Below are 19,811 nucleotides of genomic sequence, written 5' to 3'. Positions count from 1 at the left end.
AAGGGGTAAGAGTTTGAAAACTTGGAAGTCTTAAGCTGTGTGTGGTGTAGCCTTGAAACCAAATTTCATATTGTACTCCAGGGGCGTTGCTAGGATCTTAAAAGATCCAGGGCACAAGCCCATAACACAAATTTGCGTGTGTGTGTGTGTGTATATATATATATATGGACTTGAGCACGCTCTGGGAGAGAGCGCAGGACAGGAAGGCCTGGCGTGCTATGGTCCATGGGGTCACGAAGAGTCGGACACGACTGAACGACTGAACAACAACAACAATATATATATATATGTCTAAGCGCATGTCTAATATGTGTGTGTGTGTGGTGTGTGTGCATGCAGTGTGCTTGCATGTTTGTATAGATTACATTCATACATAAGAAGTGTGCACTGACTCCCCCCACCCCATTTCAACTCAGGCCCCGATTCAGCATTTTGGAAAAAATCCCGCTTCTGCTCTGGCCAATTTGTAGTCGGACCACTTCAGCTCAGCACCAAACCTGAGTCAGTGTTTGGAAAAATGAGTCTTTATGCTTCCTGTTGACTACCATGGGAAATTAGAATTTTTTTAAAACTTTTTTCTCTTGGTCAGAACTGGATGATAATTTCAGGCATAGTAGCCCCCTAGAAGGGGATTACACCTGCCACATGTCAGAAAAATAGGTGCAGGGTTTATATTTTGATTTTCTTTTAAAGGGAACTGCCAATAACATTTTAATTCCTTGGAAGCATTGGATAACAATTTCAGGATTCATTGCCCCATCAGAGGAGATCCTGTCTGCCAAATTTCAGAATGCTAGCCACAAAGTTTTTTGTGCAAGGGTGGCCTTGACATTGTGAGGTCTCCAAAAGAGGACATATTTATCTCCCTATGTTCCTTGTGGACCATTGTTCTGAAAATTACAGACAGTCTACAGTTGTCCCTAAGTAAGAAACCAGCAAAGTTTCAGAAGGATAGGTGCAGCAGTTCATGTGGATGGGGAGTTCTCCGATTTGGGAGAGGAAGTGATTTGCTTTCCCTTCCATTCACCTCTTCCCTGATAGTTTTTGGGTAAATTTGTATAAAAATGCACAGGTCATTAGAGGCGTCCCTCCAGCAAGAAACCTGCAAAGTTTCTGAAGGATATACATGCATTCTAATTTAGAATTTCTAGAATTTATTTACATTTCACCAGTGTCAGCAGCCGGGGAACATGGGTGGGAAGGTGCTATTGCACTCATGTCCTGCTTATGGCTTTCCTATGGGCATCTGGTTGGCCAGTGTGTGAACAGAATGCTGGACTAGATGGACCTTGGTCTGACGCAGCACGGCCCTTCTTAGGTTCTTAAATAGACACTGCCTCTGAGCATGTGCAGAATGTTTTTCTTTCACCACTGAACACTTACATTCTCCCCCTACCAATTCTATTCCCCTCCATGCAACCATCTCTCCTCATCCTACCATCCTCCGGCAACTCTTCATAAAAACAGATGTCTTGTTTTGTGCAACTGCTCTCTACCTCCTCCTTCTTATGCACAAGCTCTCACTGTTATCTTCCTCCCCATAACTTCATTTGTGCCAAGACTTCTCCAGGATTCAGCCAATGAGTCTGTTTTCAAAAGTAGGGCTAAGTTATGGAGAAACTCTTAGCATGTACTAAGTGCCTTTCCCTCACCACTGAAGCTAGAGTTCATGCAAACCCACCCCCCAAACACACAAATAACAAAACATACATAGGACTGAGCTGAAAGGGTAGTCAATTCATTAGACGGAATTGGGCAGGCACTGTATTAAGCTTGCAGCTCACAACTCAGGACTTATTTCTGAGTAAACATGTAGAACATCAAGGTGCAAACCTCCCTGTAAAATTAACTTGTGCTGGAATCCTATGCACACTTCCTTGAGGGTAAGCCTCGTTAAACATACTGGGACTTCTCAGTAGGCATACATAGGATTGCATAAATTAGCAATAGTAATCTCCCCTCCACTTAAAAAACAAACCCCAAACTCCTTTTTTTTAAATGAAAGCTTTCCGTTCATAGGAACATAGGAAGCTGCCTTATACTGAGTCAGACCCTAGTCCATCTAGAATTGTTGACACTGACTGGCAACAGCAGCTCTCCAAAGTTTCAGGCAGGATTCTTTCATAGTCCTGCCTGGTGAAGCCGGGGATTGAACCCTGGACCTTCTGCATGCCAAGCACGTGCTCTGCCACAGAGCTACAGCCCTTCCTATTGCTGGATAATGGCAACTGACAAACAAAACAGCCCCAGATTTGTTTCTCTGCAACCATGTTGTTTTGAGATTTGTTTCTCTGCAACCCACTCTTCTCAAAGACTTGAGTGAGGAGTAGGAGAAAAACCAGACCTCTTGTCTGTTTGACTATAAAGTCAAATACCGTTCAGAACTTCTCTTGCCCGCTGAAGAGACTTCTCTTTAAGAATTCCCCAAGATATGCTCTGGGTGGAATGAAGAAGAGAAAGAAAGAAATAACAGGATAGGGGAAGGAAGAAGAAAAGAAGAATGGTGATTGGAAATGCAGGCTGGGGGGTAGAGAGAATTCCCTAAGCCAAGTGGCTCCTTTCAAAGACGTAGTACTTCAGAGGAATTTAGGGGGCTGTGCAGGGTTTGCAAGGATTGCACGTACTTAAATTAACTTTATGAGATGAGGTGGTGGAGGGCTTTTTCTAGCTTTTTTAAAACTGTAGAACCTGTTTAAAAGCCTTAGCAGTTCCTTGATCATGATGCCACATAGTCCTAACCCTCCTTTTGGAATAATTTGAGTCCTAAAGCTATATAGGAGAAATTAAGGGGGAGGGGGAGAAAGAAGTTTGTGGAGGCTGATTGGATCCTTTGCTGTACTGAAGCTAGTAAACTCCTGCAGAAGCCAAAGGTTCCAGTGTGGGGCAGTAAAATCAGATGCTGTGTGAAATACCAGTATTTCACATGGAGCTCTTCCTTCCCTTCCTTCTCACTCTTCAAAATTTCATTGCAGGCAAGCTCCCAACAGTGGGCATGTAAGAGCAGAAAAGTAGGGGGAGAGAGGTTTTTTGCACCTCAAAAAAAGCAAACAAACCTACACCAGAGATTAGGGATAGTGACCTCCTAATGATCACCTTAAACACCTTCTGATTAGGATCTCTAATCCCCTGGGTGACTTGGCAGTTTTTACTTTTTGTTTTAGACTTTGAGAAAAGGAAACTTTATGCATGGGTAGCGCAAAAGCCACTGGACTTAACTGTCTGAAATTTGGTAGGTTGAGTCAGCTCCATAGGGCCTGCTAGGTCCCCAAATTCCATGAATTTATGTGGAAGCATAAAGAAATTATAGCTCTTTACTTTGACAGATTTTCTTGGAAAAAGCAAATTTTACCTGTGGCTAGCACAAAAGCCCCTAAGCCTAACTGCCTGAAATTTGGCAGGCTCAGTCAGCTGTATGGGGGCTGCCAGGTCCCCAAATTCCATGCATGTATGTGGAAGCACAAAAAAAGTATAGCTCTTTGCTTTGACGGAGTTTCTTGAAAATAGCAAATTATACCTGTGACGAGCACAAAAGCCACTGGACCTAACTGCCTGATATTTGGCATATTCAGTCAGGTCCATGGTGGCTACTAGGGCTCCACATTTCATCTATTTATCATGCAAACTAGCAACGTTATGGCCGTTTATGTTTTCCAATGCAAGTCAATGGGAAAATGTAAAAAAAAATGGCAATTAGGACAGCTCAAAAAGATCCAGGGCCCGTGCCCAGGTGGGCCCGCCACTAATGATACCCCTGTTGTACTCCTTTTCTACTTGCAGAAAAGAGCTACTGCTTGCATCTCGGTTTTTGGGACACGTGTACTTGTATACAAATCAGCTCTGAGGGTCTTCCACTCCTTATATACAAGAGTAGGGAAGTTGAGTGGGTCCCACTTCATAGCAAAATCTTTCTTCAAGTTTCTTTCTCTTTCTCCACGTTTCTAACCAAACTAGACATGAAGTTAAACGTGTATATGCACTTAAGTTTTTAAAATGCAGGTATCATGCATTGGGGGAGGGGGGCTGATAATTATTGGGATTTCAGTAGAGGGGGAGTTTAATGATTTCCTGGCCTGCTATGGTCCTGACAAAAAAACACTCCTTTGAAGCTGCTATTTGCGTTGGCACCAATGAGGGATTTCCTCCCAATGCAAATTGCAGCTTCAAAGGAACATTTTTCATCAGCAACACAGCAGAGAGGAATGGGTTCAAGTTCCCCCTCCTCACCTGCTGTGATCTCAGTAATTATCCTTGTCCTCCACTGCAGCTGTCATCTGCATTTTTAAAAGAACATGCATATTAAATGCAAAGACATATTTAACATCATATCTAGTTTGGCTGAAATTAAAACCAAACAGATTGTAAAGAGAGTCCTGTTTTCCCACATGCACAGAAATTGTCCATAATGTTTCACAGGCTCATAAACAGAAGGAACTGGAAAACGTTTTAGGTGGTTGAATCTGCTTCTGTGTAAAGCTGGAATTTTTCATAGATCTGAAGTCCTGTTTTTCCCTCATTGTTCAACAACAGTGAAAATGTGAGATAATGTTTCATGCTCCAGAAGGGGCATCCTGTTGGTTTTCGAGATAAAATAGATCCTGTTTTGCCAATTGGAAATATACTCTGTCCTGCCACATTTCATAAACTCCATACAATTTCCCATAATGTTTGTATTCTGTTGACAGATATCCGTGCTGGAGCATCTGGTTCTTTACCTGGAGGTTCTGTCATCAGCCGTCTGTTGATCAATGCAGACCCATTTAACTCTGAGCCAGAAAATCTGTGAGTATTCAAATAAGAATGAAAAGAGTAGGTCTTGCCCATTAGTCATTGTATGATTGAGGGGGAAATCATTTTAAAAACAAGGAGAATATTTCTCTTTCACCATAGGCAAGGTCAGACATATTGACCTGGTTCGCACATCATGCTAAGCTATGGTGGGTTGCCACCATGGGTGGTTGCAGGGTAGCTTAGCATGACATGTGAACCCAGCATGGCTTTCTGGCATGGGTTGTTTTTCACAAACAAGCCACCCTGAGAACCCATGGCTTGTAGTAGGGTTGTTTAGGTTGGTTTGTTCTCAGGTTGGCTTGTCATGACGTCCAAAGTGTTGCTTCAGCATGGGTTGTTTAAAACGGTGAGAGAGCCACCACAAGAGTGGCAAAAAACCCTGCTGGCCACTCCTTCTGATCTCGCTAGTGCCGCCACCATCCACCCTCCTCCTTGGGTAATTCTAATTTGTGAGTTTTCTTTAGGTTTTTAACCCAGTCAGGTGTAACTTTCAATAGCTGAAATGCTTTAATTCTTGAGCATACTTCTCCTTCCCAAATGGATGCCATAATAGTCAGTGACTATAGTATTGCAGCATTGATAGGACCCTGGATATGGGTCTGTGGCTGACTATTTTTGGTATTCTGTTGAGATTGTTACAGGGCTGGGGTAATCAGATTAGCTCCAAACACACTATTGAGCTTTTTTTTTAGCAGCGGTCTGTGCCCCATCTAGCTTTCTATGAGCTGCTGTTGTTTACCTTATATTTCAGTTCTTTATCCATACATCTGTTCACTTGTTCTTTTTTCACCCTTTAAAGAAACCTCCTTCTGCCTTGTTCTTGGACTCTTTCTTTACTTAAATGGAAGGCATAATTCTGGTGCTCCTTATTCATTTCTTAACTGCCTTCACTCACAGCACATGGGGAACAGCTACTGTGTATATAGTGGGTGTGCTGAGAAGGTGCTGCAAATGTGTTTACTGATGGAGGCATGTGGGAATGCTGAAATACTCCATCACATTAAATTGAAGTGTTTGTTTTGCTTTTACAGTGATTGTTACGTAGAGAAATGTGTGATGAATAACTATTTTGGAATTGGACTTGATGCAAAGATCTCTTTGGACTTCAACAACAAGCGTGATGAGCACCCAGAAAAGTGCAGGTAATCACCTCAGAAGCTATTTTAGATCTTTTAAAAACCTGTAGTCTGTTGTGTCAACTGCAGCTGTAAATCTTCTTAGTATCACCTAAAGCTACTTGTGTAGAACTCTTATGACTGTATCATCACCTTGATCAATGGTAGTGTATAACCAAGAAGGAATCTCAACATTCTGAGTGATTTGGTTCTTCACCTTCTTAATAATAAGTAAGAACTAGATGCTGGACTTGGTTTTGTTTTACAACTGCTCTGGTAAATGTGCTTATAGGTTGGTTGTGACCGTTCGTGATGCTGGATTGTATTTGTAAGTTTGTAAATTTGTAATTTTGCCAAACTTTTTTGTTCCTTTAGTACTTCTTGCTCTAGGAAATTGGAAGAAGCATTTCAGTGGCTGGATTAAGCCTGAGGGGTTTGATCTGAGTATAAATTACAGTGTGTATTATGGTTGATTTTATGACTTGGTTCTTTGCTTTCCCTTCTCAGAAGTCGTACAAAGAACATGATGTGGTACGGAGTTCTTGGGACAAAGGAGTTGCTACACAGAACTTACAAAAACTTAGAACAGAAAGTGTTGCTAGAGGTAATATATTCTGGGGTAATGTATTCCCCAGCCTGTTGGCCAATTCTCTCAAGTACAAAGCTGAAACTATTAGCTTGCTATCATAGGCCATTACTCTAACTTGTACAATTCTAATGTTGTAAGCCATTTAGGGGCCCTTTTGTGGGCTGAAAGGCAGTATACAAATAAGTTTTATAAGTAAATAATTTTTTGCTATTTGAGTGACATGTCCTGTTACAAAAATGGGATTGCCAATTATGTTTCGTCTGGCTAATTGTTCTATGTCTGGTTGCTTAAAACTTGTGCTAAATTTTATTGCTTAAAAGTCCTTTTGCACTTATATAAGTGTTCGTGTTTTTTAAGCAACTGCCCACAAAGCTATCCCCTTCCCTCACAGTAATACCCTGTCAATTTGATTGTCCTTTTGTAATAGATTTAATATTTGTTAGTCACAAACACATTAGACTTGGAAGATGATGCAATGAATCCCTTTTATTATTGCACAGATTGGTTGGTTAGAAGATGGGGAATACTAGGGCAGATTTAGGGATTATTTTTAAGCAAGTGCTGATGTCTGATTGCATATAGTGCAGTCTCATATGTGGAAAAGTAGAGGTATTTCTTGAAGAACTCCAGTTACAGATGGGACCTTTTCCCCTTCCTTCTATCCACACAACGTGTCCCTTTGCTTTATCATTATATAGCTGTCCTCACATCTAGTATGTATCATGTTTGGAAATGAAGAGTTTTCATACAGTTAGATGGCAAAATTAACCCACTAGGTAAACTGGTCAACTGCCTTGTCTCTCTAGCATTTTAAATGGCCATAATCTCTAACCCTTTAAAGGCAGAATCCTACACATGTTTAGACAGCAAAAAGTCCTACAACTCCCAGTAATGCTGGGTGTTGTAGGACTTTTTTCTGTCTAAACTTGCATAGGATTGAGCCCTAAATCTGTAGATTGCTTAAATATATAAAATTGTCTTTATATCTTGCAGTGTGATGGGCGCCCAATCCCTTTGCCCAGTCTTCAGGGAATTGCTGTTCTCAACATCCCCAGCTATGCAGGAGGCACCAACTTCTGGGGGGGCACTAAGGAAGATGATGCAAGTATTTCTTAAATTTTGCAAATGAAGATTGCAATCTTATTTCATTTCTCCTAGTTTTTACCAAAAAGCTTGAAACAAAGCCCTCACAGTTAGACCTAGATGCAAAGTTGCTGTTCAGCTCAAATCTCCATCTGCCCATAATCTTATGAGCACATGCTATGATAGATCTTCCTCCACCTGTGATCACAGTTCTGTTTTGCTAATACTAAGATTGTTTTGAGCAGTGAACTACCTTGAGATCAAGAGAAATGCAGTGAACAATCACCATTGAAAAATGTAGTGCATTTTGTGTCCACATTTACCATTACTGTGATAGGAATTAAGAATTAAATTATCAATATAAATGTATTTTAAATGAGTAGACATTGCAACTCACTTTGGGCTGGCTGGGACTATACTTTTCCCTAGATCCAACTCATCAGGTAGAGGTGAGACAGAGAGTGCCTGCCCTCTCCATCCATCGGAATCCAATTAGTTGGAATCTTATCCTCCAGTGTGATTGTGGGGGATGGAAAGAGAGGTGAGGATTGGGCTCTCTGTCCCTAGATTATCCATGCAGGTGATAAGTGAAAGCTGAAGCAGATACACTGTGCTCAAATGGGCATAAGATAATCCTGAAACTCTTGTTACTGGATGCTCATTTGGGTTTTGGAAGTGAGCATTTTAGAGATGATGCTGTCACCTAGTCGCTCTTCCATTCCACATTCCCTAACCTCACTCTCCATTGGTAGTTTCCCCTGTATAACACTTGCCATTTCAGTTGTTGGAGGAGATAATATACTCCCTGAGACCATCCAGTATACAGAGCTGCACTGGAATTCTGTCTCTGGTTACTCGCTTTTTCTGCTTTTTGTGTCCTGCAAGGAACAGTGACTTATGAGTATTTGATCAGCAGTACCAATGAGCAGAGTACTCAGTGTACACCAGTGATGGTGGCTGTGTTCCCCAGGCCTCCCCTCTGCATGGTTGTTGAGTGGGTTGTGACCACACCTACGCTATAACCCATATAGCTGGGAGAAACTATTACAATCTGTTGCTAGTACACAACTCTCCTATATTGGAGTGGGGAGTCACTCTTTGGCTATGGGTGCACTTTGGGAGAGACAAATGGAGGATGCTCAGAAGTCATAGTTTGATGTATGAGCATGTTTCTGGTGAGGCCGCCCTTTGCATACCTATGTAGTGTGCCTTTTTCTTGAAGCAGTAGTCTTCTGTATACCAGTTGCTGGAGAACAAAGTGCAGGAAGGTGCTACTGCGCTTATGTCCTGCTTGTAGGCCTACCATAGGCATCTGGTTGTCTACTGTGGGAACAAAAGGCTGGACTAGATTGTATTATGGTCTGATCCACCATGGCTTTTCTTACGTTCTTAAGCTCCATTTGTATCCATGGAGTTGAGGTTCCTGGCTGGTGTTTGTGACTGGAGCCCTGCAACAGACTACCTGTAAGTGTTCTGTGAGAATACAAGTGCTGTTCATCTGCCCTTCCTATTTTGCTGTTAGCCTTGGCTGTTTGTTGTTTGTATGAAGTGCTCCCTTCCACCTGTGTGCCCACAGCCCCATGCCACGCACTGAAGGTCTGTGTTTCTTTGCTGGGGCTTAGATATTCCTGGTGCTGTGCTGTGATTGGCTCTTGAATTAATAGAATCCTATCCTCCAATGTGATTAGGGGGGAGAAATGGAAGGAGAGATGGGAGTCTGGCTCCCTGGGTTGGATCCAGATGTAGTCATACTTAGAATAGAGCCACTGAAATCAATGGGATTTTAGTTCGTCATGACTAACCGAAGCCCCACTGATTTCAGTGGCCTATGACTGAATCTGAGGATGAGATGGCTAGATAGTATCACCAATGCAATGAATATGGACTTGAGCACACTCTGGGAGAGAGCAGAGGACAGGAAGGCCTGGCGTGCTATGGTCCATGGGGTCACGAAGAGTCGGACACGACTTAATGACTGAACAACAACAACAACAATGACTGAATCTAGATCCAACCCACTATATCTAGATTATGCATGTAAGTGATGAGTGAAAACTAGAGCAGGTACATAGTGCTCAAACTGACATAAGATCGCCCTGACACTGTTTGCTTTTTCTTTTTAAAGAAAGCAACTTTGGGAAGAGGAGCTTTGAAATGGAGAAGCAGGAGGGGCTTAACCCTTTCACTGCCCACAGCTTCTCCACTTCAGATTATGCCCCCTCTCGCTGCTTCTCTTTCTGTGGGGTTTGGAAAGCGTGTATGTTCTCCAAAATGTGTGTTTTGAGCAGAAACACAGCTTGAGGGGGAGTGTGATTTGGAGTGGAGGATCTGTGGGTAGGCAAAGAGTTAAAAACAAACCCATCCATCCATTTCTCCACTCGAAATTCTCACCTCCCACTTTTCTTTATAACAAACAAAACCTGAGACGGTCTGTTATGTAGCTAGCAAGAGAATTCATTATAACTGAAGTAGATGATGGATTAGTTTCTTCCTCTTTGTTCCTCTAGACATTTACAGCTCCTTCTTTTGATGACAAGATCCTGGAAGTGGTAGCTGTTTTCGGTAGTATGCAAATGGCTGTCTCACGTGTGATTAACCTACAGCATCACCGGATTGCCCAGGTATTTCACTCTTTTGTATGCTTCCCAGCCTGCTTGCTGTCCACAGGACATTTCAAACAGAGTGTGGTTTTCTTTGAGAGGACCAAAGAGATATTGGTTGTTACATAAAGCTTATAGCTTATAACTGTGTGTGCAGCAATTGATATACGGTTCAAGGTAAATAAGGGCAGTGATAATAGCATTCAACATGTACCGGTTTCTGACTATTGCCCCAATCTGGGTAGGATATGAGAATTCACGCTCTGAGTAGTAGCAACAATCCTGTTTCTGCTTTTCAAAGGAGGAAGCATGCCGTGAAAACTATTAGTTGCTGTGGAATATAGGGAAATGTTTGGGGTGGCATGTACAAAATATATCTTGTTTTATACTTTAGGATGCATTTAACACATGAATTTCTCATAGTGTCGGACAGTGAAAATAGCAATCCTGGGAGATGAGGGAGTTCCTGTGCAAGTTGATGGAGAGGCCTGGATCCAACCCCCAGGATACATTTGGATTGTTCATAAAAACAGGGCCCAGACGCTAACAAGAGACAGGGTAAGAGGAACCCTCCTACACACTATAAACATGTGCGCGCGCACACAAGGGAGAAAGGTTCTTTTTACCACACTACATGTATGTATGCTCAATGCCAAGATGTTTGTTATTGGCAACAACTGTTTTGTGATTGGCCACTGTTATATCATTGTTAATAATGTGATTGTCACTGTCTGTACTTTCTGTGTTTCATATACCTCTGACCTCACTGTTTATAATCCCCCCTCCCCCATGTGTCTATATACCTGTAACCTAAGGATAATACTTCATCCATCTAATGAAGTAGGCTTTAGCCCATGGAAGCTTATGTCAGGATAAATGTGTTAGTCTTTCAGGTGCTCTAAGACTCTTTGTTGTTGTTCCAACAAAAGAGAACTCTTGAGATATGCCTTCTCCGCCACCCCAACATGGGGTGCAATATCATGCTATAGTCTTTGCAAGGACAGAAAAAAGACATGTATAAGCACACACTTCCCGGATGAATAGTATGTGGCTATATAGCAGGGATGGGCAACCTATGACCTTCCAGGTGTTGTTGAACTGCAGCTCCCATCATCCCTCTCCATTGGCTCTGCTGGCTAGGGCTAATGGGAGTTGCAGTCCAACAACATCTGGAGGGTCACAAGTTGCCCACCCCTGCTGTAAAGATATACATTTTCCTAAATGTTCACTGATGACATAGAATCATAGAATAGTCCTACTCAGTGCAGGAATCCAAGTCAGAGCATCCCTGACAGATGGCTGTCCAGCCTCGTCTTGAATGCCTCCAGTGTGGGAGAGCCCACCACCTCCCCAGGTAATTGGTTCCATTGTCGTATTGCTCTAACTGTCAGGAAGCTTTTCCTGATGTTCAGCCAGAATCTGGCTTCCTGTAACTTGAGCCCATTATTCCGTGTCCTGCATTCTGGGATGATCAAGAAGAGATCCTGGCCTTCTTCTCTGTGACATCCTTTCAAGTACTTGAAGAGTGCTATCATATCTCCCCTCAGTCTCAAGGCTTGTTGTTGTTCAGTCGTTCAGTCGTGTCCGACTCTTCATGACCCCATGGACCATAGTACGCCAGGCCTTTCTGTCCTGTGCTCTCTCCCGGAGTGTGCTCAAGTTCATATTCATTGCATCGGTGATGCTATCTAGCCATCTCATTCTCTGCCGTCCCCTTCTCCTTTTGCCTTCAGTCTTTCCCAGCATCAGGGTCTTTTCCAGAGAGTTTTCTCTTCGCATTAGGTGGCCAAAATATTTGAGCTTCAGCTTCAGTATCTGTCCTTCCAATGAGCACTCAGGGTTGATTTCCTTTAGTATGGACTGATTTGACCTCCTTGCAGTCCAGGGGACTCGTAAGAGTCTTCTCCAGCACCACAGTTCGAAAGTATCGATTCTTTGGCGCTCAGCCTTCCTTATAGTCCAGCTCTCACAGCCATACATTACTACTGGGAAAACCATAGCTTTGATTAGACGGACCTTTGTCGGCAAGGTGATGTCTCTGCTTCTTACTATGCTATCTAGGTTTGCCATAGCTTTCCTCCCAAGAACCAAGCGTCTTTTAATTTCATGGCTACATGACTGTAGTGTGGTGATCTTGGAGCCCAAGAAAGTAAAATCTGTCACTGCTTCCATTTCTTCCCCTTCTATATGCCAGGAAGTGATGGGGCCAGATGCCATGATCTTAGTTTTTTGAATGTTGAGTTTCAAACCAGCTTTTGCACTCTCCACTTTCACCCTCAACAAGAGGCTCTTTAGATCCTCTTCGCTTTCTGCCATTAGGGTGGTATCGTCTGCGTATCTGAGGTTGTTGATAATTCTCCCAGCAATCTTAATTCCGACCTTTGATTCATCCAACCCAGCATTTCTCATGATGTACTCTGCATATAAGTTAAATAAGCAGGGTGACAATATGCAGCCTTGTCGTACTCCTTTCCCAATTTTGAACCACTCGGTTGTTCCATGTCTGGTTCTTACTGTTGCTTCTTGACCCTTGTACAGGTCTCTCAGGAGACAGGTAAGGTGGTCTGGTACTCCCATCACTTTAAGAATTTGCCACAGTTTGTTGTGATCCACACAATTAAAGGCTTTAGCATAGTCAGTGAAGCAGAAATAGACGTTTTTCTGGAATTCTCTTGCTTTCTCCATGATGCAGCGAATGTTGGCGATTTGATCTCTAGTTCCCCTGCCTCTTCGAAACCCAGCTTGTACTTCCGGTAGTTCTCGGTTCGCATACTGCTGAAGCCTCGCTTGTAGGATTTTGAGCAACACCTTGCTGGCATGTGAAATGAGCGCAATTGTGCGGTAGTTTGAACACTCTTTGGCGTTGCCCTTCTTTGGAATTGGAATGTAAACTGACCTTTTCCAATCTTGCGGCCATTGTTGAGTGTTCCAAATTTGTTGGCATATTGAATGCAGCACTTTAACAGCATCATCTTTTAGGATTTTAAATAGCTCAGCTGGAATACTGTCATCTCCACTAGCTTTGTTGTTAGTCATGCTTCCTAAGGCCCACTTGACTTCACTCTCGAGGATGTCGGGCTCAAGTTCAGTGACCGCACTATCATGGCTATCAGGGACATTCAGATCTTTCCTGTATAGTTCTTCTGTGTATTCTTGCCACCTCTTCTTAATCTCATCTGCTTCTGTTAGGTCCCTGCCTTCTTTGTCCTTTATCATGCCCGTCTTTGCACAAAACGTTCCCTTGAGATCTCCGATTTTCTTGAAGAGATCTCTAGTCTCTCCCATTCTGTTGTTTTCCTCGATTTCTTTGCATTGTTCATTTAAGAAGGCCGTCTTGTCTCTCCTTGCTGTTCTCTGGAAATCTGCATTCAGTTGGATATATCTTCCCCTTCCTCCCTTGCTTTTCGCTTCCCTTCTTTCCTCAGCTACTTGTAAAGCCTCATCAGACAGCCACTTGGCTTTCTTGCATTTCTTTTTCTTTGGGATGGATTTCGTTGCTGCCTACTGAACAATGTTACGGACCTCCGTCCATAGTTCCTCAGGCACTCTGTCCATCAGGTCTAATCCCTGAAATCTATTCCTCATCTCCACTGTATATTCATAAGGGATATGATTTAGGTCATACCTGAATGGTTTAGTGGTTTTCCCTACGTTCTTCAATTTAAGCTGAAATTTTGCAACAAGAAGCTCATGATCTGAGCCACAGTCAGCTCCAGGTCTTGTTTTTACTGACTGTATAGAGCTTCTCCATCTTTGTCTGCAAAGGACATAATCAATCTGATTTCGATATTGACCATCTGGTGATGTCCATGTGTAGAGTCGCCTCTTGTGCTGTTGGAAAAGAGTGTTTGCTATGATCAGCGTGTTCTCTTGGCAAAACTCTTATTAGCTTTTGTCCTGCTTCATTTTGTACACCAAGGCCATGCTTGCCTGTTATCCCGGTGATTTCTTGACTTCCTACTTTAGCATTCCAATCCCCTGTGATGAAGAGGACATCTTTTTTTGGTGTTAGTTCTAGAAGGTGTTGTAGGTCTTCACAGAACCGATCAACCTCAGCTTCTTCGGCATCAGTGGTTGGGGCATAGAGTTGAATTACTGTGATGTTGAATGGTTTGCCTTGGATTCGTACTGAGATCATTCTATCGTTTTTGAGATTGTACTCCAGTACTGCTTTTCCAACCCTTTTGTTGACTAGTGCTACTCCATTTCTTCTAAGGGATTCTTGCCCACAGTAGTAGATATGATAGTCACCTGAATTAAATTTGCCCATGCCTGTCCATTTGAGTTCACTGATTCCCAAGATGTCGATGTTCAATCTTGCCATCTCATATTTGACCACCTCCAACTTACCTTGATTCATTGATCTGACGTTCCAGGTTCCTAAACAATATTGTTCTTTACAGCATCGGATTTTCTTTTCACCACCAGACACATCCACAGCTGAGTGTCCTTTTGGCTTTGGCCCAGCTGCTTCACTCTTGACGCTACTTGGAAATACCCTCTGCTCTTCCCCAGTAGTATATTGGACACCTTCCGACCTGAGGGTCTCATCTTCCGGCGTCTTATCTTTTAGCCTTGTGATACGTTCCATGGGGTTTTCTTGGCAAGAATACTGGAGTGGGTTGCCATTTCCTTCTCCAGTGGACCACATTTTGTCAGAACTCTCTGCCATGACCTGTCTGTCTTGGGTGGCCCTGCACGGCACAGCTTATGGCTTCACTGAGTTACGCAAGCCCCTTTGCCACAACAAGGCAGTGATCCATGAAGGGGTTCTCAAGGCTAAACATGCCCAGTTCTTTCAGTCTCTCTTCATAGGGCTTTGTTTCCAGTCCCCTGATCATCTTTGTTGCCCTCCTCTGAACCCTCTCCAGTTTGTCTGCATCCTTCTTAAAGTGTGGTGCCCAGAACTGGACACAGTACTCCAGATGAGACCTAACCAGTGCTGAGTAGAGGGGAACTAGTACTTCCTGGGATTTGGAAGCTATGCTTCTATTCATGCCGCCCAAAAGAGCATTTGCCTTTTTTGCAGCCACATCACATTGTTGGCTCATATTCAGCTTGTGATCAACAACAATTCCAAGATCCTTCTCACTTGTAGTGTGGTTGAGCCACGTCTCCCCCATCTTGTAACTGTGCATTTGGTTTCTTTTTCCTAGGTGCAGAACTTGGCATTTCCCCCTATTAAATGTCATTCTGTTGTTTTCTGCCCAGCGCTCCAGTCTATCCAGATAACTTTGAATTTTGTTTCTGTCTTCCAAAGTATTAGCTATCCCGCCCAAGTTTGTGTCATCTGCTAATTTTGTCAGCATTCCCTGCACCTCCTCCTCCAAGTCATTAATAAACTGTTCTTTATTAATGACTTGGAGGAGTGAAACTGTTCTTTGGTTTTTTCAGGCATTTGAGAACACCCTAAAGTCTTGGGAGGACAAACAAAAGTGTGAGCTGCCCCGACCTCCCTCTTTCTCACTGCACCCAGAGATTATATCTGAAGAAGAGTCCACTCATATCAATCAGTTTTGCCGAGCAGCAGGAGCTCTGATTCACAGGTGAGGCTACCTTCTTCCATTCCTGGGAGAATGGAAGGTGGAGAAGGTGGTGCCAGAATGAGACAACAACCCAGAAAGTTTCTCTTATTGTGTTTTCCCTCCTCTCTATAGCATTCGTGAAATAGCCCAGTCTTACCAGGACATGGAACAAGAACTTGCTCATGCAGTCAATGCTAGCTCCAAGTCTATGGACAAAGTATATGCTAAATCCAAGTCTACAGAGGTACTAGCTGGTCTCTCTTGGTTTGCTACCAATTTGTTCTTATTGGTTGGGCTCTTTGACTGCCAAATGTTGTGATAGACTGGTTTGCAATTTCCAGTTCTTACACTTATGGTCTTTCTACAGGGCCTGAACTGCAACCTTGTGGTAGAGATGGTGAATAATGTTAAAGCCCTGCATAATGAGACAGAACTTCTCCTGGCTGGGAAAATGGCCCTGGTAAGGGATAATCAGCAGGAAAATCTCTCTTTGGTTATTTCTACTACTTCTTATTTCTTCTACTTCTCTTTTGTCCTTAGTGAGAATATTATTCTGCTGTTTATTCACGTATACTGGACACTCAAATTTGGCAGTGTTTTTATCTCCTGCAGGCCCAAAGGGGCCCTTTTGAGTTCCCCAAATGGCCATGCTACCTTCCCCTGGCCCCATCCCCTTTCCCCCACCCACTAGTCGTTTGGTGGTTTCCCAGCTTTTGTGCAGTTTTTTCCTTTTTTCTAAGATATTGAAATGCCTCTCCTAAGGCTTTGTTACTGGCAATAAGAGCTCTAAGCTACAATATGCTGGTATTTTTTGTACTTCTGGCCCTAACCCCTTTACCTTCGGCCCCATCCATCTCTGGAACGCAGCCCCCAAGAGCTTCCCTAAATTGAATTTGGCTATTGGGCTGAAAGAGGTTCCCCACCCCTGGCTTAAGGTGTTCAGAACCAACATTTTTCTCTCAAATGTAATGGTTAGTGTGTGAAGGCATCTGACTGAATTCCTGCTTAGTCATTTTTATTTACTATTTATTATTAAATTTATTAATCGCCCATCTGGCTGGTCACCCAGCCACTCTAGTCATCATAAATGCTGTGTGTTTCCCAAAGCTAATCCATCCTTGAACGCTTTCTCTTGCCTTTCTCCCTCCATTCTGTCTGGCACAAACAATTATTAGGTACTAGGCAAGTCCATTTTCTACCTTGTTCAATGAGAGTGGTTGTTGTTTGTCTTTAGGTATTGCACATCGTTCTTGTGACATATTTCCTGGAATTTTGCACAGTCGAAAGACAGCACAAACCCTGCCAACTGTCTGGGTCCAGGAAGGAAACAACTGTCAGTGCCTGGGGACAGTGTTTCTGGCATGGGATCACCCACTGCTTTGTAAACATAGGATATGCTTAAAATTCAACAGCAGCTTTAAAAGTAGATGGTTGGATAAGGGCACCAACACAATATAGCTTTGTCTTGTGGTAGTTTGCATTGTAAACATAACTCTTTTTTGAGAGGTCTCTTTTCTTCTTGCTAACCTTTATTGATGCCCTGGCCTTTAGATGTTTTAACTTGCGAACAACTTATGCACTCAAATTATTTCTTCATGTGATAACCATTTTTATTCAGTGAAATCAGGAAAGGAGGCTTAGAGCTGTGGCTGTTTGGCAAATGAACTTTTAATATTAATCTTCAAGAGAATGCCTTAAGTATTTCATTTTAAAATCAGAAACAATGGCTGCATTTGGACAATCATATTTCAGCTTAATGAGCTGATATATGAAAAAGCCTTTTACCACATTTTGCCCACAGCCCCTTTTAATTGTGTACATGAGCCACGATTAAATCAGGAAGTCTCTAATTAACCATAGTTTCCCATTTCATCCAAACTATGAAACTCATGATTACCAATTTCAGAACAAGCCAGGATCTTAAACCAACCTCGGAAAATGGTTTAAGATCCTCGCTTTGTCCAAAGTTTGTAATCATAGTTTCCCTGTATAGATTAAAGGGGGAAAGCGGGAAAAAAAAGGAAAAGTTCCTCCTGTGCAAGCACCGGGTCATTACTGAGCCCTAGAGGGACGCCTGCTTACGCTGGCATTTTCATGGCAGACTATAGCAGGGTGGTTTGCCATTGCCTTCCCCAGTCATGACTACCTTTCCCCCAGCAAGCTGGGTCCTCATTTTATCAACCTCGGAAGGACGGAAGGCTGAGTCGACCTGAGCCAGCTACCTGGGACCCAGCTTCCGCTGGGATCGAACTCAGGTCGTGGGGAGAGTTTCAGTTGCAATACTGCCACCTACCACTCTGCGCCACACCAGGCTCTATTAAAGGGGGAACTATAGTTAATTAGAGACTTCCTGATTTACATGACAGGAGGAGTGGAGGGGCTATGTGCACGGGCAAAATACTCATTCATATCTCAGCTTATTAAGACAAAATGGATTGATTGTCTGAACTGGGCCATTGTGCTTAGTAGTTATTTATCCATAGTTGAGTCTGATAGAAGTTAAACAATTCTCCATTCAGCTATGCAGCTCTTAAGTGTGCCTCTGTGTTTCCATTTCTAATGCAGCAGTTGGATCCTCCACAGAAGGAGCAGCTCCTAGCAGCCCTAACAGAAATGGACTTTCATATGAGGAAGCTAGCAGATATTCCTTGGCTGTGGCAACTCATGGAACCCAGTGATGAAGAGGTAGCTTGTCAAATGAAGAGAGCAGAGCCACTGGGAGCTGTATATCCCTGGGATACCTCAGGGATGTGGGAGGGATGAGTTTGATACCTTTCTCTGTCAAAGGTCTCTGAGCTAACCTGAATGAAATCCATGTCACCTAATTTAATTTGCATGCATTAATTAAGGTGGGAATTTTTCATTTCCCTGCAAGAGTCCTTATTCATAGGCATTCCTTGTGAAAAAATGTCTTATCTGGGTTGAAGATCTACAAAATATTGTCATTTCCATATTTTTTTTCCTGTAGAACCAAATGCTGGATTATTCTAAACGTAGCCGGAGTGGCAAATTTCGTCTGGTGACAAAGTTTAAAAAAGAGAAAAACAACAAGAATAAGGAAACTCGTAGCAGCTTGGGATTGCCGGGTACCACCTGTCTGTGTATTTCCTCTCTGCCTTTCTTCGCATACATATCCATATGTGCATATGCACATGTGTCCCACCTCTACACGCAAAAGCACTTCTCTTCTGTTTCTCCCAATATTTCCAGCTTCCTCTCTCACTCACTCCTATGTTTGCCCCTTTCATTTATGTTAATAAGTCTCTTATATGCTCATACCTATATTTTTCCCATAGCAGAATAACATATTTTCTAGGTTCTCTCTCAGAGCTATATAATGCCACTGTACTGAGTAGCTATTCTGAAAGATAGAAACTAAAGTCATTTTAAAGTAGGCCAGAGATGTTCAAGGATTTATAAAGTTTTAGAAACCGAAAGGACTGTTGAGCCCAAGTCCGCATAACTCCAGATTTCCCATGCTAATATTCCCTAATTTGGTTAATGATTTTCTCTCATTGATTCACTCCCAGGCTTTAATCAAGTATCATGTCTAATTGTCTGGAGATTCTGCATCATCCATGTTGCATCCTGAACTTTAATTGGTTATTGTGACATTAAAATGGCCCCTTGAAATTAACAATTCAAGTGGTATCAGGACACTTTCTTTCTAATTGGGTTAGTTGATTTGTTGGCTTATTTTCTTTCATACGAAGACAATCTGTTTTTGTTCTATGGGGCTAATGGTATCATCCTCTCCCCAATGATTTTGTGGCAAATGTTCTCTCTTTTTCTTCTGGACTGTAATGTTCTGTTATCCCTTCTCTTATTTAGAGGCTAGTGGAAAGGCTGGATGGCTGTACATGTTCATGTCCAGTCTTCTTTCCTCTAAGGGGAACATGAAGACATTGCCAGCGTGCCTGTAAGATACTCATAGTCTAGAGCATGTGCAGTAACACTTTGTTCACTGTGCCTGTTGCCTTGATACAAGGAAGTGAAGAGGGTGTCAGGTCTTCTCTGTTTCTTCTATTCATGGAGATGGCAGCAGGGAACGCACAGGCTGGATTCAGATGATCATATCTCGGCTTAATAAACTGAGATGTTATCAAGCCCT

At 42.7% G+C, this 19,811-nt stretch overlaps 1 protein-coding gene across 11 annotated transcripts in view; it reads left to right on the top strand.

Annotated features, from left to right (window-relative positions):
* DGKD (diacylglycerol kinase delta) overlaps positions 1-19,811 on the top strand; it is a 122,494-nt gene that overhangs the window by 89,324 nt on the left and 13,359 nt on the right. For all 11 annotated transcript variants that reach the window (XM_084846759.1, XM_084846756.1, XM_084846755.1 and 8 more), the window contains 11 exons: positions 4,683-4,779; positions 5,820-5,930; positions 6,411-6,507; positions 7,486-7,593; positions 10,083-10,196; positions 10,599-10,733; positions 15,570-15,721; positions 15,833-15,944; positions 16,068-16,160; positions 18,266-18,385; positions 18,669-18,786. In XM_084846759.1, the coding sequence (XP_084702885.1) occupies positions 4,683-4,779; positions 5,820-5,930; positions 6,411-6,507; positions 7,486-7,593; positions 10,083-10,196; positions 10,599-10,733; positions 15,570-15,721; positions 15,833-15,944; positions 16,068-16,160; positions 18,266-18,385; positions 18,669-18,786 (1,257 nt within the window). The remainder of the gene's footprint in view (positions 1-4,682; positions 4,780-5,819; positions 5,931-6,410; positions 6,508-7,485; positions 7,594-10,082; positions 10,197-10,598; positions 10,734-15,569; positions 15,722-15,832; positions 15,945-16,067; positions 16,161-18,265; positions 18,386-18,668; positions 18,787-19,811) is intronic.

Source organism: Heloderma suspectum, chromosome 3 (assembly GCF_057233095.1).
Source record: "Heloderma suspectum isolate Gila_16-S chromosome 3, 16-S_ref, whole genome shotgun sequence".
NCBI classification, from domain to species: domain Eukaryota; kingdom Metazoa; phylum Chordata; class Lepidosauria; order Squamata; family Helodermatidae; genus Heloderma; species Heloderma suspectum.
The sequence above is the reverse complement of the archived record's forward strand: the minus strand, read 5'-3'. Positions and strand labels throughout refer to the sequence as shown.